Source organism: Coregonus clupeaformis, unplaced genomic scaffold (assembly GCF_020615455.1).
Source record: "Coregonus clupeaformis isolate EN_2021a unplaced genomic scaffold, ASM2061545v1 scaf0320, whole genome shotgun sequence".
NCBI lineage: Eukaryota > Metazoa > Chordata > Actinopteri > Salmoniformes > Salmonidae > Coregonus > Coregonus clupeaformis.
Genome location: NW_025533775.1, coordinates 354,705 through 379,917, shown reverse-complemented (window position 1 = coordinate 379,917; position 25,213 = coordinate 354,705). Strand labels below are relative to the sequence as shown.

At 44.8% G+C, this 25,213-nt stretch overlaps 1 protein-coding gene across 1 annotated transcript in view; it reads left to right on the top strand.

Annotated features, from left to right (window-relative positions):
• Positions 1-2,692: 2,692 nt before the first annotated feature.
• Positions 2,693-25,213, top strand: part of LOC121552088 (neuronal acetylcholine receptor subunit alpha-2-like) — a 90,864-nt gene continuing 68,343 nt past the window's right edge. The window contains exons 1-3 of the mRNA XM_045214816.1: positions 2,693-2,872; positions 18,130-18,174; positions 18,328-18,437. Of these exons, the coding sequence (XP_045070751.1) occupies positions 2,693-2,872; positions 18,130-18,174; positions 18,328-18,437 (335 nt within the window). The remainder of the gene's footprint in view (positions 2,873-18,129; positions 18,175-18,327; positions 18,438-25,213) is intronic.

Genomic DNA, 25,213 nt, shown 5'->3' with positions numbered 1-25,213 from the left:
CCCTTAAAAGTACACAGAGAGCTAACATTAATGACATGCATGTCAGTCTCTCCTGGCTTAGAGTGGAAGAGAGATTGACTTCATCACTGCTTGTTTTTGTAAGAGGTGTTGACAAGCTGAATGCACCGAGCTGTGTGTTTGGAATACTGGCATACAGCTCGGACACCCATGCATACCCCACAAGACATGCCACCAGAGGTCTCTTCACAGTCCCCAAGTCCATAACAGACTATGGGAGGCGCACAGTACTACATAGAGCCATGACTACATGGAACTCTATTCCACATCAGGTAACTGATGCAAGCAATAGAATCAGATTTTAAAAAACTGGTAAAAATACACCTTATGGAACAATGGGGACTGTGAAGAGACACACACAAAGGTACAGACACATGCATATGCACACATTGTAATATTGTTGTATGGTGGTATTAAACATTTTGTATTGTAGATAGGTAGTGGTGTAATAATGTTAAATTATGTACTGTTTTATATTTTGTTTTATATGTAAGTGTTTTAATATGTTTGGACCCCAGGAAGAATAGCTGCTGCCTTGACATCAATAAGGGAACACAGCTTTCGTCCTAATATTTATATATTTCTTAATTCCATTCTTTTGCTTTTAGATTTGTGTATTGTTTTTAATTCTTATATACTACTGCACTGTTGGAGCTAGGAACACAAGCATTTCGCTACACTCACAATAACATCTGCTAAATATCTGTATGTGACCAATAAAATTTGATTTGAAGGGATCATAGCTTTCACCTGGATTCACCTGGTCAGTCTATGTCATGGAACGAGCAGGTGTTCTTTAATGGTCAGTCAGGTGTTATGCAATAAGCCATGTCAGGTCATGAGGATATTCATTCATATTCATTGAATTCACATTGAATTGAAAAGAGAACAGAAATGGTTTATGTTTTGGAGTCAGTGTCATCCTGAATGACAGGTTGCTGGCAGCTCAACAATAGGTTGTTTGTCTGACTAAGACGGATGGATTAGCTCATAGCTCAGACCCTATTCCCGATATAGTGCACTACTTTAGACCAGAACCCTATTCCCGATATAGTGCACTACTTTAGACCAGAGGATAATAGCTCTAGAAAGGGAATAGGGTACCATTTGGGAGGAAGTCATGATATGTGTAATTGAATGATTACGTTGATGAAGGGACCAATGGTAATCCCTTAGGAAGAGAGAGAGAGAGCGCGAGAGAGAGTGAGAGAGAGCACGAGAGAGAGAGAGAGAAAGCCAGATGGGCAGGCAGAGTTCCTTCCTGTATGGAAGTTCTATTCATATGACACAACAATAATGTGTGTTCAGGTGGTAAGCCTAACTAAGCCGACTGTAGACGAAAGTCGGGGAGTGAAGTCGGGGGAGTTGCATTTGATCATAACTCGCGGCAAAGTTGGTTCCTGTTTCAGTCACTTCTTTGGCCACGTTTGCGTGGGTCAAACAAAAACACCCTAATGATTGACAGAACCCCTGGTTCGATTCCAGGCTGTATCACAACCGGCCGTGATTGGGAGTCCCATAGGGCGGCGCCCAATTGGCCCAGCGTCGTTCAGGTTTGGCCGGTGTAGGCCGTCATTGTAAATAAGAATTTGTTCTTAACTGACTTGCCTAGTTAAATTAAAGGTTAAATAAAAAAATTACATAGTGCCTCCCACAATGCAGGTGATGGTGAGTAGCTACTGCTTGAAGGAGACTTCATCAAAAACTGCATGACCTTTGATCACATTTTTTAAAAGTTCATGTCGCAAGTCAGACAATTTTTAGAACTATAATGCAACACACTTTGAAAGGCGGTGACCAACGATGGTCTCTGACTTGACAAAAGTGATCCACTCGAACGCGCCCAGTGACTCGGCAATCAGAGCAGCAGCAGCGACTGTAAAGTGTGTCTATGTAGTCCTCTGTAGCTCAATGTGGTCCTCTGTAGCTCAATGTGGTCCTCTGCAGCTCAATGCGGTCCTCTGTAGCTCAATTGGTAGAGCACGGCGCTTGTAACGCCAGGGTAGTGGGTTCAATCCCCGGGACCACCCCATACACAAAAATGTATGCACACATGACTAAGTCGCTTTGGATAAAAGTGTCTGCTAAATGGCATATTATTATTATTATTATTATTATTATTATTATTATGTGTGAGTGTGTGTGTATGGCGTCACTCACACAGCAGAGGACAAAACTGCATTTTTTGGGGGGATAAAACTGCAGTTCCTCACAATAAAATGACAGCTCTTAATAACGTTTGTTTTAAAAGTCAGTCAGTCAGCTCGTTCTCAAATCTGTCTACACTGTCTCAGAGTTAATTTGATTAAAGCCTCCTACAGTAAATCATCTCTACTAACAACTACAGTCAGTTTGATTCATAAATGAGGAAGGCCTACAAGTGGGGGGGGGATTTCTCTCTCTCACTCTCATTTTACAGACACAGATTTTTATCTCATATCACTAATTTGATGATCCCATACCTGTTATATATTTGCTCTATTTGATAAACGGTAATTGTCCTTCAACTTGTAGGATCTGAAATAATATAATATAATAACCATTTTATAAATCTGGCAATATGAAAGAGATATTATAGCTTAGAAATAGAAAGATTACAATGGGACAAAGCTCCTTAAAGCATAAAACTCAGAGATTCTACATCTATGATTTAATTCTACCTATGTCTGAGAAAATGGTTTTGCTCTCTGACCCCTCTGTAGTTTGCTGTCATGAGAAGACACACTCGCATGCGGAGGACGAGCTCTTCAAGAAGCTCTTCATCGGGTACAACAAGTGGTCCAGACCCATACCCAACATCTCAGACGTGGTCATCGTCAAGTTCGGCCTCTCCATAGCACAGCTCATTGATGTGGTGAGTAGTGACTGACAGGACCAGGAAGAAACAGGGAAAACAGTAACAAACAGAAAAAGACCAATTGAATGGAGAGGAGAAGAGGCTTTTATTTTTATATATATACATACAGTGGGGAGAACAAGTATTTGATACACTACCGATTTTGCAGGTTTTCCTACTTACAAATCATGTAGAGGTCTGTAATTTTTATCATAGGTACACTTCAACTGTGAGAGACATAATCTAAAACAAAAATCCAGAACATCACATTGTATGATTTTTAAGTAATTAATTTGCATTTTATTGCATGACATAAGTATTTGATACATCAGAAAAGCAGAACTTAATATTTGGAACAGAAACCTTTGTTTTCAATTACAGAGATCATACGTTTCCTGTAGGTCTTGTCCAGGTTTGCACACACTGCAGCAGGGATTTTGGCCCACTCCTCCATACAGACCTTCTCCAGATCCTTCAGGTTTCGGGGTTGTCGCTGGGCAATACAGACTTTCAGCTCCCTCCAAAGATTTTCTATTGGGTTCAGGTCTAGACTGGCTAGGCCACTCCAGGACCTTGAGATGTTTCTTACGGAGCCACTCCTTAGTTGCCCTGGCTGTGTGTTTCGGGTCGTTGTCATGCTGGAAGACCCAGCCACGACCCATCTTCAATGCTCTTACTGAGGGAAGGAGGTTGTTGGCCAAGATCTCACGATACATGGCCCCATCCATCCTCCCCTCAATACGGTGCAGTCGTCCTGTCCCCTTTGCAGAAAAGCATCCCCAAAGAATGATGTTTCCACCTCCATGCTTCACGGTTGGGATGGTGTTCTTGAGGTTGTACTCATCCTTCTTCTTCCTCCAAACACAGCGAGTGGAGTTTAGACCAAAAAGCTCTATTTTTGTCTCATCAGACCACACGACCTTCTCCCATTCCTCCTCTGGATCATCCAGATGGTCATTGGCAAACTTCAGACGCCCCCCCCAAAAAATGCTTTTTAATTCCAGGTTGTAAGGCAACAAAAATAGGAAAAATGCCAAGGGGGTAAATACTTTCGCAAGCCACTGTATATTCATTGAAAAATCTCACAATGTTACCCAATGAGTCCTAAATCACACCCTAGTATTACTTCTGACCATTTGGCCATTTACACAGGTAAAGTTACTTCAATTGGCAAGTTTTTCTGAACTTGCTAAACAGACTTTGCTAAATTAACTCTTTCAGCGAACTGAAACAAATCTCCATCAGTCAGGAGCAGAGTAAAGGCGTGAAAAACAACCAATCACACGATCCTTCAGTCAATGACTACAGCCTTCAACCAATCACACGATCCTTCAGTCAGTAACTACAGCCTTCAACCAATCACACGATCCTTCAGTCAGTAACTACAGACAAGTCTTTCATAGAAGCATGGCCACAGTTTAAGAGTGGCGGGTGTTTGACTTTACACTGTTACACAAACTTTCTCTCACACTCTCAATCTCTCGGTCTCTCAGTCTCTCTTCCTCTCTCTAGTTCGTGTCCTTGTGCTTCTCTCTCAGTGTATATTTATAAAGGTACACACTGAGTGTACAAAACATTAGAAACACCTGCTCTTTCCATGACAGACTGACCAGGTGAATCGAGGTGAAAGCTATGATCCCTTCTTGATGTCACTTGCTAAATCCATTTCAAATCAGTGTAGATGAAGGGGAGTAGACAGATTAAACAATGATTTTTAAGCCTTGAGACATGGATTGTGTATCCTCTGCTTTTTCCTGAAGTCCACGATCATCTCCTTTTGTTTTGTTGACGTTGAGTGAGAGGTTATTTTCCCGGCACCACACTCCCAGAGCCCTCACCTCCTCCCTGTAGGCGGTCTCATCATTGTTAGTAATCAAGTCTATTTTATTTATTTTTATTTCACCTTTATTTAACCAGGTAAGCCAGTTGAGAACAAGTTCTCATTTACAACTGCGACCTGGCCAAGATAAAGCAAAGCAGTGCGATAAAAACAACAACACAGAGTTACATATGGGGTAAAACAAAACAAAGTCAAAAATACAACAGAAAAAAAAATATATATATATACAGTGTGTGCAAATGTAGCAAGTTATGGAGGTAAGGCAATAAATAGGCTATAGTGCAAAATAATTACAATTAGTATTAACACTGGAATGATAGATGTGCAAGAGATTATGTGCAAATAGAGATACTGGGGTACAAATGAGCAAAATAAATAACAATATAGGGATGAGGTAGTTGGGCGGGCTAATTTCAGATGGGCTGTGTACAGGTGCAGTGATCGGTAAGGTGCTCTGACAACTGATGCTTAAAGTTAGTGAGGGAGATAAGTGTCTCCAGCTTCAGAGATTTTTGCAATTTGTTCCAGTCATTGGCAGCAGAGAACTGGAAAGAATGGCGGCCAAAGGAGGTGTTGGCTTTGGGGATGACCAGTGAGATATACCTGCTGGAGCGCATACTACGGGTGGGTGTTGCTATGGTGACCAATGAGCTAAGATAAGGCGGGGATTTGCCTAGCAGTGATTTATAGATGGCCTGGAGCCAGTGGGTTTGGCGACGAATATGTAGTGAGGACCAGCAAACAAGAGCGTACAGGTCACAGTGGTGGGTAGTATATGGGGCTTTGGAGACAAAACGGATGGCACTGTGATAGACTACATCCAATTTGCTGAGTAGAGTGTTGGAGGCTATTTTGTAAATGACATCGCGAAGTCAAGGATCGGTAGGATAGTCAGTTTTACGAGGGCATGTTTGGCAGCATGAGTGAAGGAGGCTTTGTTGCGAAATAGGAAACCGATTCTAGATTTAACTTTGGATTGGAGATTCTTCATGTGAGTCTGGAAGGAGAGTTTACAGTCTAACCAGACACCTAGGTATTTGTAGTTGTCCACATACTCTAGGTCAGACCCGTCGAGAGTAGTGATTCTAGTCGGGTGGGCGGGTGCAAGCAGCGTTCGGTTGAAGAGCATGCATTTAGTTTTACTAGTGTTTAAGAGCAGTTGGAGGCTACTGAAGGAGTGTTGTATGGCATTGAAGCTCGTTTGGAGGTTTGTTAACACAGTGTCCAATGAAGGGCCAGATGTATACAAAATGGTGTCGTCTGCGTAGAGGTGGATCTGAGAGTCACCAGCAGCAAGAGCGACATCATTGATATACACGGAGAAGAGAGTCGGCCCAAGAATTGAACCCTGTGGCACCCCCATAGAGACTGCCATAGGTCCAGACAACAGGCCCTCCGATTTGACACATTGAACTCTATCTGAGAAGTAGTTGGTGAACCAGGCGAGGCAGTCATTTGAGAAACCAAGGCTATTTAGTCTGCCAATAAGAATGCGGTGGTTGACAGAGTCGAAAGCCTTGGCCAGGTCAATGAAAACGGCTGCACAGTACTGTCTATTATCGATCGCGGTTATAATATCGTTTAGGACCTTGAGCGTGGCTGAAGTGCACCCATGACCAGCTCGGAAACCGGATTGCATAGCGGAGAAGGTACGGTGGGATTCGAAATGGTCGGTGATCTGTTTGTTAACTTGGCTTTCAAAAACTTTTGAAAGGCAGGGCAGGATGGATATGGGTCTGTAACAGTTTGGATCTAGAGTGTCACCCCCTTTGAAGAGGGGGATGACCGCGGCAGCTTTCCAATCTCTGGGGATCTCAGACGTTACGAAAGAGGTTGAACAGGCTAGTTAATAGGGGTTGAGACAATTTCGGCGGCTAGTTTTAGAAAGAAAGGGTCCAGATTGTCTAGCCCAGATGATTTGTAGGGGTCCAGATTTCGCAGCTCTTTCAGAACATCAGCTGTCTGGATTTGTGTGAAGGAGAAGCGGGGGGGGCATGGGCAAGTTGCAGCGGAGGGTGCAGAGCTGGTGGCCGAGGTAGTGGTAGCCAGGTGGAAAGCATGGCCAGCCGTAGAAAAATGCTTGTTGAAATTCTCAATTATTGTAGATTTATCGGTGGTGATAGTGTTTCCTAGCCTCAGTGCAGTGGGCAGCTGGGAGAAGTGCTCTTATTCTCCATGGACTTTACAGTGTCCCAAAACTTTTTGGAGTTAGTGCTACAGGATGCAAATTTCTGTTTGAGAAAGTTAGCCTTTGCTTTCCTAACTGCTTGTGTATATTGGTTCCTAACTTCCCTGAAAAGTTGCATATCGCGGGGGCTATTTGATGCTAATGCAGTACGCCACAGGATGTTTTTGTGCTGGTCAAGGGCAGTCAAGTCTGAGGAGAACCAGGGGCTATATCTGTTCTTAGTTCTGTATTTTTTGAATGGGGCATGTTTATTTAAGATTGAGAGGAAATTACTTTTAAAGAACAACCAGGCATCCTCTACTGACGGAATGAGATCTATATCCATCCAGGATACCTGGGCCAGGTCAATTAGGAAAGCCTGCTCGCTGAAGTGTTTTTGGGAGCGTTTGACAGTGATGAGGGGTGGTCGTTTGACCGCGGACCCGTTACGGACGCAGGCAATAAGGCAGTGATCGCTGAGATCCTGGTTGAAGACAGCGGAGGTGTATTTAGAGGGTAAGTTAGTCAGGATGATATCTATAAGGGTACCCATGTTTACGGATTTAGGGTTGTACCTGGTAGGTTCGTTGATAATTTGTGTGAGATTGAGGGCATCTAGTTTAGATTGTAGGATGGCCGGGGTGTTAAGCATATCCCAATTTAGGTCACCAAGCAGTACGAACTCTGAGGATAGATGGGGGCAATCAATTCACATATGGTGTCCAGGGCACAGCTGGGGGCTGAGGGGGGTCTGTAGCAAGCGGCAACAGTGAGAGATTTATTTCTGGAAAGGTGGATTTTTAGAAGTAGAAGCTCAAACTGTTTGGGCACAGACCTGGATAGTATGATAGAGCTCTGCAGGCTATCTCTACAGTAGATTGCAACTCCACCCCCTTTGGCAGTTCTATCTAGACGGAAAATGTTATAGTTGGGGATGGAAATTTCAGAATTTTTGGTGGCCTTCCTAAGCCAGGATTCAGACACTGCTAGAACATCAGGGTTGGCGGAGTGTGCCAACGCAGTGAATAACTCAAACTTAGGAAGGAGGCTTCTGATATTTACGTGCAGAAAACCAAGGCTTTTACGGTTACAGAAGTCAACAAATGATAGCTCCTGGGGAGTAGGAGTGATACTGGGGGCTGCAGGGCCTGGGTTAGCCTCTACATCACCAGAGGAACAGAGGAGGACTAGAATAAGGATACGACTAAAGGCTTTAAGAACTCGTCTTCTAGTGCGTTGGGTACATAGAATAAAGGGGGCAGTTCTCCGGGCGTTGTAGAAAAGATTCAGGGCATTATGTACAGAAAAGGATATGGAAGGATATGAGTACAGTTGAGGTAAACCTAAGCGTTGGGTAACAATGAAAGAGATAGCATCACTGGAGGCACCGATTGAGCCGGTATCGGCGTGTATGGGGGGTGGAACAAAGGAACTATTTGAGGCAGTTTGAGAGGGACTAGGGGTTCTACAGTGAAATTGTATAATAAGAACTAACCCAAACAGCAATAGGCAAGGCATATTGACAAGGGAGAGAGGCATAAAGCAATCACAGGTGTTATTAGAGAGAGCTAAGACAACAACTGGTAATAGCGATAAAGTTTGGGCTGAGGCTAAACAGAATAAACAGGACAGGGTACCGTGTAAAGGAACAGTCCAGCAGCCATCAGCTGTGCAGCTGAGTGATCATAAGGTCCAGTGAACAGCAATATGTGAGTCCGAGAGCAGTTCAAATTGGTGCTTCAGCACAGCTAGCAGGGAGCACAGTTGTAGTTTGCGTGTGCTAGCGGGCCGGGGCTAGCAGATGGATCTTCGTGGTCGTCGCAACGGGAAGCCTGTTGAAACCACATCAGACGATTTCGTCGGCAAACCAGTCGTGTTGGATCGGCGGGACTCAGTGTCAACACTAGGAGGTCCCGTCCGGTTGACAGAGAGGTAGATAGCCGGGAGATGGGCCTGAGGCTAGCTCAAGGCTAACTGGTGCTTGCTATGGGGCAATGGTAATTAGCCAACAACAGGTTGCAGCTAGCTAGCTGGTTGCGATGATCCGGCGCTAGGGTCCAGTGATTCCGGCAGAAAGTCAGATAAGCTCTGGGTCGATAGCACGCTGTGCAGACTGGCCGACGAATTGTCCAGGCTAGAGCTAGAGCTGGCTGGTGGATAGTGTAGGCCACGGACAATGGTGAAGACGCTAACGGTGACTAATAGCAAGTAGCCATTCAGTTGAAGCTACACTAGTTTCAGCTTAAGGTTCTTGATGAAAGTTATAAAGAAATAATATAATCCTTTCCACGTTGGGTGAAGCGGGTTGCAGGAAAGTATATTTAGTTAAAGAATGAAAAGTAAAATTGAGAAATATATACAAAATAGACAAAAAAAACAAGAAACGGGATATTTACACAGGGACGATGAATAAAACCACGACCGCACTGCTACGCCATCTTGGATCTGCGGGTGTAGCGAAATGCTTGTGCTTCTAGCTCCAACAGTGCAGTAATATCTAACAAGTAATATCTAACAATTTCACAACATATACCCTATACACACAAATCTAGTAAGGAATGGAATTTAAGAATATCTACATATGGACAAGCAATGACAGAGCGGCATGGACTAAGATACAGTAGAATAGAGTACAGTATATACAGTGGGGAAAAAAGTATTTAGTCAGCCACCAATTGTGCAAGTTCTCCCACTTAAAAAGACGAGAGAGGCCTGTAATTTTCATCATAGGTACATGTCAACTATGACAGACAAATTGAGATTTTTTTTTCCAGAAAATCACATTGTAGGATTTTTAATGAATTTATTTGCAAATTATGGTGGAAAATAAGTATTTGGTCACCTACAAACAAGCAAGATTTCTTGCTCTCACAGACCTGTAACTTCTTCTTTAAGAGGCTCCTCTGTCCTCCACTCGTTACCTGTATTAATGGCACCTGTTTGAACTTGTTATCAGTATAAAAGACACCTGTCCACAACCTCAAACAGTCACACTCCAAACTCCACTATGGCCAAGACCAAAGAGCTGTCAAAGGACACCAGAAACAAAATTATAGACCTGCACCAGGCTGGGAAGACTGAATCTGCAATAGGTAAGCAGCTTGGTTTGAAGAAATCAACTGTGGGAGCAATTATTAGGAAATGGAAGACATACAAGACCACTGATACTCTCCTTCGATCTGGGGCTCCACGCAAGATCTCACCCCGTGGGGTCAAAATGATCACAAGAACGGTGAGCAAAAATCCCAGAACCACACGGGGGGGACCTAGTGAATGACCTGCAGAGAGCTGGGACCAAAGTAACAGTGGACTCCTGAGTGGCGCAGTGGTCTAAGGCACTGCATCGCAGTGCTAACTGTGCCACTAGAGATCCTGATTCGAATCCAGGCTCTGTCGCAGCCGGCCGCGACCGGGAGACTCATGGGCGGCGCACAATTGGCCCAGCGTCGTCCAGGGTAGGGGAGGGAATGGCCGGCAGGGATGTAGCTCAGTTGATAGAGCATGGCGTTTGCAACGCCAGGGTTGTGGGTTCAATTCCCACGGGGGGCCAGTATAAAAAAAAATATATATATATATGTATTCACTAACTGTAAGTCGCTCTGGATAAGAGCGTCTGCTAAATGACTAAAATGTAAATGTAACAAAGCCTACCATCAGTAACACACTACGCCGCCAGGGACTCAAATCCTGCAGTGCCAGACGTGTCCCCCTGCTTAAGCCAGTACATGTCCAGGCCCGTCTGGAGTTTGCTAGAGTGCATTTGGATGATCCAGAAGAGGATTGGGAGAATGTCAAATGGTCAGATGAAACCAAAATATAACTTTTTGGTAAAAACTCAACTCGTCGTGTTTAGAGGACAAAGAATGCTGAGTTGCATCCAAAGAACACCTTACCTACTGTGAAGCATGGGGGTGGAAACATCATGCTTTGGGGCTGTTTTTCTGATCCGTGTAAAGGAAAGAATGAATGGGGCCATGTATCGTGAGATTTTGAGTGAAAACCTCCTTCCATCAGCAAGGGCATTGAAGATGAAACGTGGCTGGGTCTTTCAGCATGACAATGATCCCAAACACACTGCCCGGGCAACGAAGGAGTGGCTTCGTAAGAAGCATTTCAAGGTCCTGGAGTGGCCTAGCCAGTCTCCAGATCTCAACCCCATAGAAAATCTTTGGAGGGAGTTGAAAGTCCGTGTTGCCCAGCGACAGCCCCAAAATATCACTGCTCTAGAGGAGATCTGCAAGGAGGAATGGGCCAAAATATCAGCAACAGTGTGTGAAAACCTTGTGAAGACTTACAGAAAACGTTTGACCTGTGTCATTGCCAACAAAGGGTATATAACAAAGTATTGAGAAACTTTTGTTATTGACCAAATACTTATTTTCCACCATAATTTGCAAATAAATTCATTAAAAATCCTATAATGTGATTTTCTGGATTTTTTTTCTCATTTTGTCTGTCATAGTTGACGTGTACCTATGATGAAAATTACAGGCCTCTCTCATCTTTTTAAGTGGGAGAACTTGCACAATTGGTGGCTGACTAAATACTTTTTTTCCCCACTGTACATATGAGATGAGTAGTGCAAGATATGTAAACATTATTTAAATGACTAGTTCCATTTCTTAAAGTGGCCAGTGATTTCAATAGGCAGCAGCAGCCTCTAATGTGCTAGTGATGGCTATTTAACAGCAGTGGCGGCTGGTGAAAAATATTCTCGGTGGGGCTGTGCCATACTTTTTTTTTCCTGTAACCATCGCGATATATTTTAACACAAACTGCAGGACAGCAGTGCTCAGTGAAACATTCAGTAATTATTTAATGCCAATATTAAAAAGTTGAGGCATTCTTACACAAAAACATATTACACAAACCCAAGCCTTTCATTTGCATTTAAAGTGAACTTTTTACCATTGGTAGTAAACAGGCAACGCAACAGGCATGCTGTCAGAACAGAGTGGAAAGTGGACAATAACATGAAATTATTATAAAGTTTATAGGAAATCTTACACTGTATAAAAGGATGTATAATATAGAAATGGATATCAAGTGGATGAACTCAAACCTTTGACTGGAAGAATAGCATACAGTATTTTATGATCATACTAAATGTGACTAATTGTTAATGTGCTCCAGAACTGCAACAATTAATTAATACAAAACAACATATATACAGTAATATTAGCAAAGACACTATTAAGACTTTCTAGAGTACCATATATAACTGGATTTTTTATGCTAAGGTCAACTATATACAAAGAAACATGCGGCCAGAGCTGCTCTGTGTGTGTGTGTCTGTCATCTTATTTGTACAGGAATTTTGCCCGTCTGTCCTTCTGAGTGGCAAACCTCTCAATGACCCTTTGATTAAAGTCAGGAATGTCCCTGACAAGTTTCTTCTCCATGGAGAGCATGGCCAGAGCGTTCAGGCGATCCTGTGTCATGCTGTTTCTCAGGAAGGTCTTGATCCTTTTCAGTGTAGAGAAGCACCTTTCTGACTCAGCAGTTGTCATGGGTGTGGTGATGAGGATCTTGAGGAGGCTGGCAGTCTCTGTGAAAGTGCTCTGAAGGTTGTTCTCCATGAAGAACTGGTACAGGGGCACTGCACCACTACAAGCCTTGAACTCACTGTTCTCATAGATGAGGGACAGTTCGGTTTTGAGCTTGGCCTTGTTCAACATGGGGTACGCCTCCACGGTTGTTTCAAGCGCTGTATCGGGGAACTTCACACTGTGTTGTGGGAACAACTCTCCGTGCAATAGTGTTGCGCTGATGAGGTGCTGGGTGAAGGAGAACCTCTCTTTGGCATGACTCAGGATGGTATCACATACCTGTAAAAGATACATCATCAGCTTTAATTTGCAATTAAGCTATTTTGATGCAAGTGATCCTGACTGACACATGCCTATGTCCAACTCAAGTATATGATTACCAAGGTGCTGATTGTTCAGGGTTTTGGCTACATACTACCAGGCCTGAAAAAAGTTCTATGGGGAAACACTGACAATTACATCACAACTTACCTCTATAGCCAACCTCTGTTGTTCTCCTGGTCCCAGCATCCTCCGTCGCTTGATGGGCTGTTGCTGCTCGTCAGATGCGCTGTCCCCACACAAAGAGGGAATTGAGGCCCTGGGTCCAAAAATAAAGTTTAATTTGATAACTTGCAATCAGACTTCTTAGCTCACTGTAATTCCCCCTCAACACACAACCAGTGACTTTTATATATATATATATATATATATATATATATATATATATATATATATATAGACAGACAGACAGACAGACAGATAGTGTGTATATACACACAAACTATGTCTAGTAACTGCTTTTAACCTGTGATGTACATAATTAACTGATGTTATTACGTTTTAAAGCCTTTTTCTATTACATTTGTGAGAGGGATGCAACATAATTTTGTTCTGCTGTGCACTTAGCAATAAAGTTAATCTTCAATAACAACTAGGCCTCTTCTAGAAATTGACCTGGTGGACACCTGAATAATTATTACAAACTGTGTAGTACTTTCCTGCATTATTATCAACGTCTGATTGTGTCTTTTTGGACAAACACTTGTTCTCGTGGTCGAGTAACAACAACTGCGCTCCTTGAGTGACGGGGTGGTACTTGGTGAGAGAGGGAGAGAGACGACCCAAATTGCGGAGTAAACTAGAAAAACGGACGTTACACATGGCGGAGTGGCATTACCACATTTAACAAACCAAACATTGAAATACCGTTATAGAAGGTAAAGTAAAAACCCAAACTGGTCTGTGCATCAATACCGGTATATAGTAATATATAGGCAACATACCGTAAATCTGTATCAATTATGTATCAGTTTTACATGTGACCCATATCAAATTTGCGCATTCACACTGAAGGAGCACACAAATGCAATGCTCATTTGGCGTGATTGTCGTGGTAACACAGGTGAAAAAAAATCCTGAATGGTATCCTAATGGCAGCCATTTTGGTTAGGGAGAAATACAAACAACTCTACTGCCATACATTCCAATTAGACTGAAGGCATACAGTTGTGTCCAAATATATTGGCACCCTTGGGCTTTTCTTAAATAATTCCCTATTTCTTCTAAAATCAGTTGAAATTTGAGAGGAAAAAATGGGTCTCCACACCTTTAATTATATTTCTGTAAACTTAAGTTTACAATTGTAATTTAGAAAATATAGACAAATGTCATGGACTAAATTATTGGCACCCTGGAGCTAGTACTTGGTTGCACAGCTTTTGGCCAAGATAGCTGCCAACATATGCTTATTGTAGACATCAATGAGCTTGCTGCACCTTTTCTGCTGGCAATTTGGCCCATTCTTCAGCAGCAAACTGCTGTAATTCTTCAATGTTTGAGGGTTGCACTCCACCAACTTCTTTTTTCAGATCTTGCCAAAACTAATGTGGTCCCGTGTAGCTCAGTTGGTAGAGCATGGCGCTTGCAACGCCAGGGTTGTGGGTTCGTTTCCCACGGGGGCCAGTATGAAAAAAATGTATGCACTCTTAACTGTAAGTCGCTCTGGATAAGAGCGTCTGCTAAATGACTAAAATGTAATGTAAATGTCTTCTCTTTCCTTTTAAAATACTAAAACAAATATAATTGTGACGGCTCTATGATAATCACTCACTTTGATGACCAGACACATTTAGGCTTTTAAACTGTTGTAAGTGAACTATTCATCTTTCTAACAGCATCTTTATCAGCCAATAGTAAATATAGTTATTTACCTGATTGTTAGCATGCTTTCTGTGAACCTCTGGACAATTGCTTTAATGAAGACAGGGTCGATGTTCCTCTTCTGCAGCTGGCTGAAAAGCATGTCCACATTTGGCATGATCTTGTGGAACAGTGCCAGGAAAAAACAGAAAGCCTCGTCTTCGAGCATCCTCACAAAGCCCCCCGCCTCTCTGACAGTCGGGGCATCAAAGTTCCCAGAGTCTCTGATGGTCTGGAAACACGTTAGGAGGTCATCCCTGTACTCGTACACAGTGTTTACAGCGCGACTGTGGAAGTTCCACCGTGTTGTAGAGGCTCTGGGAGTCTATGCGCAACCACTTCGTCAAGCACGGTGGTTCGCTTGGGAGACCTGGAGAAGAAAGCAGAAAATCCTGCAAGGTCGGAAAAGAAAGTGCCGATCCTGGGGATGCGTGAAGTAGCCTGCTGCATGATGAGGTTCAGCTGATGTGCATAGCAGTGGACGTAGTGCGCATTTTCGTACACATCCACTATTTTACGCTGCACTCCGCCGGTGGCTCCCCTCATCACACTTGCTCCGTCGTAAGCCTGGGCAATAAGTTTGGCCTTTTGTCCATGTGAGAGTATGGTGCTGAGCCTCTCCAGCAGCGCTGTAGCGATGGTGTCGGCGGTTGCGTTCTCGATCAAAATGAACTCGAAAAACGCTCTTGGACGTTACTTTTAGCATCGATGTAGCGTATCACAAGCACCAACTGGCAGTGGGTGGAAACGTCAGTCGTCTCGTCAGCTTGAATGGCGATAAAATCAGCACTCTTTACTTCCTCCAGGATGTAATCCTTAAGCACTGACAACATACAGTCCAACAGCTCGTTCTGTATCGTCTTTGACGTGCCCTTAAAAAGCGGTAGCTGTCTTCAGGTGCTCCTCCAGCACACTGTCGAGGAGGCAACAAAATCCACTAAGCCCCGGAAAATGCCGGGGTTGTCCGAGGAGTCAGTCTCCTCGTGCCCACGCAAGGCCAACTCAAAAGCCCCACAGAACTTCACACAATCGATAATTTTGGATAGAATGTGCCTGTTTTTATCCACCTCCTCATTGTGTTTCCTCACCGCAATCCTGTGGCCGTCATCCAGCTGCGTAGCAATGTTCACCCTTCCTAATACAGCTAGCTTTACAGAGTTGTCCATGTGTGCCCTGGTGTTCTCATGTTTCTTTACCTTCTCTGACAGGTGCTTCATATCCCTCACTCCGGTACCTGTCCATGCTGAATCTGACCCCGTCGTTTTAAAAAGCAAGCACGGAAAGCAAAATAAAGCATTAGCATCAGTGCACCCAGCTAGCCAAGCCTTCCTGGTGTACCAGCTACGGGAGAAGCCGCGCATATACTGCTTCCCTTTCTCGCTAGCCTGCTGTCTGATTGAGAGGTCAGGTTGATCTGGGCCCAGCTCTTTCACCCGAACTTTCTCTGACAAAGTTCTCCTCTCAAACGGATCTTGGAGGAGAGATTTCACCGAGTTAGGGTTGGGTCTTGGAGGAGTAACGTTTGCGTTCGCCATTGTCGTCTAGTAAAAATGGCGCCACTGGAGCCCGGTCCTTATTTTATCAGGGGCGAGCTTGGGGCGATAAAATAATCGCCCTCCTTGGATTCGAATTAAAATCGCTGATTAGCTACATTTTATGTCATACATTCATATCTTAAATTAGCAATTGGCTTAACTGCTACGTAGACCCGCCTCCTCGGGGCACTTTCTGTATCGCCCAGAGCTGACGAGGCGTTTGACAGGCAGAGGAAAGGTTGCGAATATGATTTTCTATCATATCTTACACATATTACTGTGTGCATTCCATATTTCAAACACACAAATATTGACATACTGATGTTTTTATTATTATTATTATTTTTTTTATTTTTTTATTTTTAAAAAGAAATAATTTTATTTAAGGGGGCGGCGCCCTAGCGCCCTCTATCGGCCAGCCGCCACTGTTTAACAGTCTGATGGCCTTGAGATAGAAGCTGTTTTTCATTCTCTCAGTCCCAGCTTTGATGCACCTGTACTGACCTCGCCTTCTGGATGATAGCGGGGTGAACAGGCAGTGGCTCGGGTGGTTGATGTCCTTGATGATCTTTTTGGCCTTCCTGTGACATCGGGTGCTGTAGGTGTCTTGGAGGGTGGGTAGTTTGCCCCCAGTAATGCGTTCGGCAGACCGCACCACCCTCTGTAGATCCCTGGGTTTGTGGGCGGTGCAGTTGCCTTACCAGGCGGTGATACAGCCCGACAGGATGCTCTCAATTGTGCATCTGTAAAAGTTTAGTGTGTCAAGAACTGCAACGCTGCTGGGTTTTTCACGCTCAACAATTTCCCGTGTGTTTCAAGAATGGTAGACCACCCAAAGGACATCCAGCCAACTTGACACAACTGTGGGACGCATTGGAGTCAACATGGGCCAGCATCCCTGTGGAACTTTTTTGACACCTTGTAGGCCATGCCTCCTATGAATTGAGGCTTTTCTGAGGACAAAAGAGGGTGCAACTCAATATTAGGATGGTGTTCCTAATGTCTTGTCCACTCAGTGTACACTTTAATGTTTGACAACCTTGTGCACTTCAAATCACTTTAAAAACCTTTCCTATTGCATCACGAATCTTCCGTGAACACTGCTGCCCTTGAAGCAACTTTTAACAACCTTTCCTATCGCATCACAATTCCTGCGTGAACACTGCAGCCCCTGAGACAGAGGGAGAGAGAGAGAGCGCGACTTCCCATCCATCAGGAGATTAAAGTGAAATGCTGCTGGCTATGTTATGGTCCTTCCTTGACCGTCATAAGAACCTCTACAGCTACCCTCCTGTAGGTTTACACCAGGACTCTCCAACCCTGTTCCTGGAGAGCTACCCTCCTGTAGGTTTACACCAGGCCTCTCCAACCCTGTTCCTGGAGAGCTACTGTCCTGTAGGTTTTCAGTCCAACCCCAATCTAGCGCACCTGATTCTAATAATTAGCTGATTGATAAGCTGAATCTGGGGTTGGAGTGTAAACCTACATGACGGTAGCTCTCCAGGAACAGGGTTGGAGAGGCCTGGTGTAAACCTACAGGAGGGTAGCTCTCCAGGAACAGGGTTGGAGAGCCCTGGCGTAAACCTACAGGAGGGTAGCTCTCCAGGAACAGGGTTGGAGAGCCCTGGTGTAAACCTACAGGAGGGTAGCTCTCCAGGAACAGGGTTGGAGAGCCCTGGTGTAAACCTACAGGAGGGTAGCTCTCCAGGAACAGGGTTGGAGAGCCCTGATGTAAACCTACAGGAGGGTAGCTCTCCAGGAACAGGGTTGGAGAGGCCTGGTGTAAACCTACAGGAGGGTAGCTCTCCAGGAACAGGGTTGGAGAGCCCTGGTGTAAACCTCCAGGAGGGTAGCTCTCCAGGAACAGGGTTGGAGAGCCCTGGTGTAAACCTACAGGAGGGTAGCTCTCCAGGAACAGGGTTGGAGAGCCGGCTCTACTGCATACTGTATTATGCTGGACTATACCCAGCTACCACATGACTGATCTCTCTCTCTCTCTCTAGGACGAGAAGAATCAGATGATGACGACCAACGTCTGGCTGAAGCAGGTGAGGTGTTTCAGTACATTCAGTATGTATAGCATGTGTGTGACTGAGGTGTTTCAGTATGAATTACGATAATTAATTTGTTAAGGATGAATAGGCTCTTTCTGATCAGGGCACTGAACAACTTCTCGTCGTGTGTGTGTGTTCTCCTCTTAGGAGTGGAATGACTACAAACTACGCTGGAGGCCTTCTGACTATGACAACGTCACCTCCATCAGAGTCCCGTCAGAACTAATCTGGGTCCCAGACATCGTCCTCTACAACAAGTGAGTGACAGCAGATTTTTGTTTGTCATCTACTGGGTTCCTGAATCATAAGCTTAACATCAGGAATGGTTGACATTTTAGTCATTTAGCAGACGCTCTTATCCAGGGTGAGTTACAGGCACAATTAGGGTTAAGTGCCTTGCTCAAGGGCACATCAACAGATTCTTCAACTAGTCGGCTCAGGGATTCAATCCAGCAACCTTTCAGTTACTGGCCCAATGCTCTAAACCGCTAGGCTACCGTTTCTCAGAAGTCATTTCCCGCAACAATGAGATGACGACTGTGATCCCTTCTACGTGTTCTGGAGCATGACACCACTGACGATTACCTAGATGATATGAGTCAATATACCTGTTGTTGTTAGTGTTAATGATTGAAGCGCAGCTGTAGGCCTACTCTTGATAAAGATCTGATCTTAAACAGTAATGTACCGCCATGTTATCCTGATCCTAGCCTCCTCCCCCCCCCCCCTGTAATATACTGCCATGTAATAACTATATTATAATATATTATAATATAGCGACTTACAGTCATGTGCGCATACATTTTTACGTATGGGTGGTCCCGGGGATCGAACCCACTACCCTGGCGTTACAAGCGCCATGCCATCTACCAATTGAGCTACAGAGGACCACGTTATCCTGATCCTAGCCCCCCCGCCACCGTAATATACTGCCATGTTATCCTGATCCTAGCCCTTCCCAGTAATATACTGCCATGTAATCCTGATCCTAGCCCTCCCCAGTAATATACTGCCATGTTATCCTGATCCTAGCCCTCCCCAGTTATATACTGCCAGTTAATCCTGATCCTAGCCCTCCCCAGTAATATACTGCCATGTTATCCTGATCCGAGCCCTCCCTAGTAATATACTGCCATGTTATCCTGATCCTCCCCAGTAATATACTGCCATGTTATCCTGATCCTAGCCCTCCCCAGTAATATACTGCCATGTTATCTTAGCCCTACCCAGTAATATACTGCCATGTTATCCTGATCCTCCCCAGTAATATACTGCCATGTTATCCTGAACCTCCCCAGTAATATACTGCCATGTTAGCCTGATCCTCCCCAGTAATATACTGCCATGTTATCCTGATCCTCCCCAGTAATATACTGCCATGTTATCCTGATCCTCCCCAGTAATATACTGCCATGCTATCCTGATCCTCCCCAGTAATATACTGCCATGTTATCCTGATCCTAGCCCTCCCCAGTAATATACTGCCATGTAATCCTGATCCTAGCCCTCCCCAGTAATATACTGCCATGTTATCCTGATCCTAGCCCTCCCCAGTTATATACTGCCATGTAATCCTGATCCTAGCCCTCCCCAGTAATATACTGCCATGTTATCCTGATCCGAGCCCTCCCCAGTAATATACTGCCATGTTATCCTGATCCTCCCCAGTAATATACTGCCATGTTATCCTGATCCTAGCCCTCCCCAGTAATATACTGCCATGTTATCCTGATCCTCCCCAGTAATCTACTGCCATGTTATCCTGATCCTCCCCAGTAATATACTGCCATGTTATCCTGATCCTCCCCAGTAATATACTGCCATGTTATCCTGATCCTCCCCAGTAATATACTGCCATGTTATCCTGATCCTCCCCAGTAATATACTGCCATGCTATCCTGATCCTAGCCACCCCCAGTAATATAATGCCATGTTATCCTGATCCTAGCCCTTCCCAGTAATATACTGCCATGTTATCCTAGCCCTCCCCAGTAATATACTGCCATGTTATCCTGATCCTCCCCAGTAATATACTGCCATGTTATCCTGATCCTAGCCCTCCCCAGTAATATACTGCCATGCTATCCTGATCCTAGCCATCCACAGTAATATACTGCCATGTTATCCTGATCCTAGCCCTCCCCAGTAATATACTGCCATGTTATCCTGATCCTCCCCAGTAATATACTGCCATGTAATCCTGATCCTCCCCAGTAATATACTGCCATGTTATCCTGATCCTAGCCCTCCCCAGTAATATACTGCCATGTTATCCTAGCCCTCCCCAGTAATATACTGCCATGTTATCCTGATCCTCCCCAGTAATATACTGCCATGTTATCCTGATCCTCCCCAGTAATATACTGCCATGTTATCCTGATCCTAGCCCTCCCCAGTTATATACTGACTTGTAATCCTGATCCTAGCCCTCCCCAGTAATATACTGCCATGTTATCCTGATCCTAGCCCTCCCCAGTTATATACTGCCATGTAATCCTGATCCTAGCCCTCCCCAGTAATATACTGCCATGTTATCCTGATCCGAGCCCTCCCCAGTAATATACTGCCATGTTATCCTGATCCTCCCCAGTAATATACTGCCATGTTATCCTGATCCTCCCCAGTAATATACTGCCATGTTATCCTGATCCGAACCCTCCCCAGTAATATACTACCATGTTATCCTGATCCTAGCCACCCCCAGTAATATACTTCCATGTTATCCTGATCCTAGCCCTCCCCAGTAATATACTGCCATGTTGTCCTGATTGTAGCCCTCCCCAGTAATATACTGCCATGTTATCCTGATCCTAGCCACCCCCAGTAATATACTGCCATGCTATCCTGATCCGAGCCCTCCCCAGTAATATACTGCCATGTAATCCTGATCCTAGCCCTCCCCAGTAATATACTGCCATGTTATCCTGATCCTAGCCCTCCCCAGTAATATACTGCCATGTTGTCCTGATTGTAGCCATCCCCAGTAATATACTGCCATGTTATCCTGATCCTAGCCACCCCCAGTAATATACTGCCATGCTATCCTGATCCGAGCCCTCCCCAGTAATATACTGCCATGTAATCCTGATCCTAGCCCTCCCCAGTAATATACTGCCATGTTATCCTGATCCTAGCCCTCCCCAGTAATATACTGCCATGTTATCCTGATCCTAGCCCTCCCCAGTAATATACTGCCATATTATCCTGATCCTCCCGAGTAATATACTGCCATGTTATCCTGATCCTAGCCCTCCCCAGTAATATACTGCCATGTTATCCTGATCTTAGCCCTCCCCAGTAATATACTGCCATGTTATCCTGATCCTATCCCTCCCCAGTAATATACTGCCATGTTATCCTGATCCTAGCCCTCCCCAGTAATATACTGCCATGTTATCCTGATCCGAGCCCTCCCCAGTAATATACTGCCATGTTATCCTGATCCTCCCCAGTAATATACTGCCATGTTATCCTGATCCTCCCCAGTAATATACTGCCATGTTATCCTGATCCGAACCCTCCCCAGTAATATACTACCATGTTATCCTGATCCTAGCCACCCCAGTAATATACTTCCATGTTATCCTGATCCTAGCCCTCCCCAGTAATATACTGCCATGTTGTCCTGATTGTAGCCATCCCCAGTAATATACTGCCATGTTATCCTGATCCTAGCCACCCCCAGTAATATACTGCCATGCTATCCTGATCCGAGCCCTCCCCAGTAATATACTGCCATGTAATCCTGATCCTAGCCCTCCCCAGTAATATACTGCCATGTTATCCTGATCCTAGCCCTCCCCAGTAATATACTGCCATGTTATCCTGATCCTAGCCCTCCCCAGTAATATACTGCCATATTATCCTGATCCTCCCGAGTAATATACTGCCATGTTATCCTGATCCTAGCCCTCCCCAGTAATATACTGCCATGTTATCCTGATCTTAGCCCTCCCCAGTAATATACTGCCATGTTATCCTGATCCTATCCCTCCCCAGTAATATACTGCCATGTTATCCTGATCCTAGCCCTCCCCAGTAATATACTGCCATGTTATGCTGATCCTAGCCCTCCCCAGTAATATACTGCCATGTTATGCTGATCCTAGCCCTCCCCAGTAATATAATGCCATGTTATCCTGATCCTAGCCCTCCCCAGTAATATATTGCCATGTTATCCTGATCCTAGCCACCCCCAGTAATATACTGCCATGTTATCCTGATCCGAGCCCTCCCCAGTAATATACTGCCATGTTATCCTGATCCTCCCCAGTAATATACTGCCATGTTATCCTGATCCGAGCCCTCCCCAGTAATATACTACCATGTTATCCTGATCCTAGCCCTCCCCAGTAATATACTGCCATGTTATCCTGATCATAGCCCTCCCCAGTAATATACTGCCATGTTATCCTGATCCTAGCCCTCCCCAGTAATATACTGCCATGTTATCCTGATCCGAGCCCTCCCCAGTAATATACTGCCATGTTATCCTAGCCCTCCCCAGTAATATACTGCCATGTTATCCTGACCCTAGTCCTCCCCAGTAATATACTGCCATGTTATCCTGATCCTAGCCCTCCCCAGTAATATACTGCCATGTTATCCTGATCCTAGCCCTCCCCAGTAATATACTGCCATGTTATCCTGATCCTCCCCGGTAATATACTGCCATGTTATCCTGATCCTCCCCAGTAATATACTGCCATGTTATCCTGATCCTAGTCCTCCCCAGTAATATACTGCCATGTTATCCTGATCCTAGCCCTCCCCAGTAATATACTGCCATGTTATCCTGATCCGAGCCCTCCCCAGTAATATACTGCCATTTTATCCTAGCCCTACCCAGTAAGATACTGCCATGTTATCCTGATCCTAGTCCTCCCCAGTAATATACTGCCATGTTATCCTGATCCGAGCCCTCCCCAGTAATATACTACCATGTTATCCTGATCCTCCCCAGTAATATACTGCCATGTTATCCTGATCCTAGCCCTCCCCAGTAATATACTGCCATGTTATCCTGATCCTAGCCCTCCCCAGTAATATACTGCCATGTTATCCTGATCCTAGCCCTCCCCAGTAATATACTGCCATGTTATCCTGATCCGAGCCCTCCCCAGTAATATACTGCCATGTTATCCTGATACTCCCCAGTAATATACTGCCATGTTATCCTGATCCTAGCCGTCCCCAGTAATATACTGCCATGTTATCCTGATCCTCCCCAGTAATATACTGCCATGCTATCCTGATCCTAGCCCTCCCCAGTAATATACTGCCATGTTATCCTGATCTGAGCCCTCCCCAGTAATATACTGCCATGTTATCCTGATCCTAGCCCTCCCCAGTAATATACTGCCATGTTATCCTGATCCTCCCCAGTAATATTCTGCCATGTTATCCTAGCCCTCCCCAGTAATATACTGCCATGTTATCCTGATCCTAGTCCTCCCCAGTAATATACTGCCATGTTATCCTGATCCGAGCCCTCCCCAGTAATATACTACCATGTTATCCTGATCCTAGCCACCCCCAGTAATATACTGCCATGTTATCCTGATCATAGCCCTCCCCAGTAATATACTGCCATGGTATCCTGATCCTAGCCCTCCCCAGTAATATACTGCCATGTTATCCTGATCCTAGCCCTCCCCAGTAATATACTGCCATGTTATCCTGATCCGAGCCCTACCCAGTAATATACTGCCATGTTATCCTAGTCCTCCCCAGTAATATACTGCCATGTTATCCTAGCCCTCCCCAGTAATATACTGCCATGTTATCCTGATCCGAGCCCTCCCCAGTAATATACTGCCATGTTATCCTGATCCTCCCCAGTAATATACTGCCATGCTATCCTGATCCTAGCCCTCCCCAGTAATATACTGCCATGTTATCCTGATCCGAGCCCTCCCCAGTAATATACTGCCATGTTATCCTGATCCTAGCCCTCCCCAGTAATATACTGCCATGTTATCCTGATCCTCCCCAGTAATATTATGCCATGTTATCCTAGCCCTCCCCAGTAATATACTGCCATGTTATCCTGATCCTAGTCCTCCCCAGTAATATACTGCCATGTTATCCTGATCCTCCCCAGTAATATACTGCCATGTTATCCTGATCCGAGCCCTCCCCAGTAATATACTACCATGTTATCCTGATCCTAGCCACCCCCGGTAATATACTGCCATGTTATCCTGATCATAGCCCTCCCCAGTATTATACTGCCATGTTATCCTGATCCTAGCCCTCCCCAGTAATATACTGCCATGTTATCCTGATCCTAGCCCTCCCCAGTAATATACTGCCATGTTATCCTGATCCTAGCCCTCCCCAGTAATATACTGCCATGTTATCCTGATCCGAGCCCTCCCCAGTAAAATACTGCCATGTTATCCTAGCCCTCCCCAGTAATATACTGCCATGTTATCCTGATCCTCCCCAGTAATATACTGCCATGTTATCCTGATCCTAGTCCTCCCCAGAAATATACTGCCATGTTATCCTGATCCTAGCCCTCCCCAGTAATATACTGCCATGTTATCCTGATCCTAGCCCTCCCCATTAATATACTGCCATGTTATACTAGCCCTCCCCAGTAATATACTGCCATGTTATCCTGATCCTAGCCCTCCCCAGTAATATACTGCCATGTTATCCTGATCCGAGCCCTCCCCAGTAATATACTGCCATGTTATCCTGATACTCCCCAGTAATATACTGCCATGTTATCCTGATCCGAGCCCTCCCCAGTAATATACTACCATGTTATCCTGATCCTAGCCACCCCCAGTAATATACTGCCATGTTATCCTGATCCTAGCCCTCCCCAGTGATATACTGCCATGTTATCCTGATCATAGCCCTCCCCAGTAATATACTGCCATGTTATCCTGATCCTAGCCCTCCCCAGTAATATACTGCCATGTTATCCTGATCCGAGCCCTCCCCAGTAATATACTGCCATGTTATCCTAGCCCTCCCCAGTAATATACTGCCATGTTATCCTGATCCTAGCCCTCCCCAG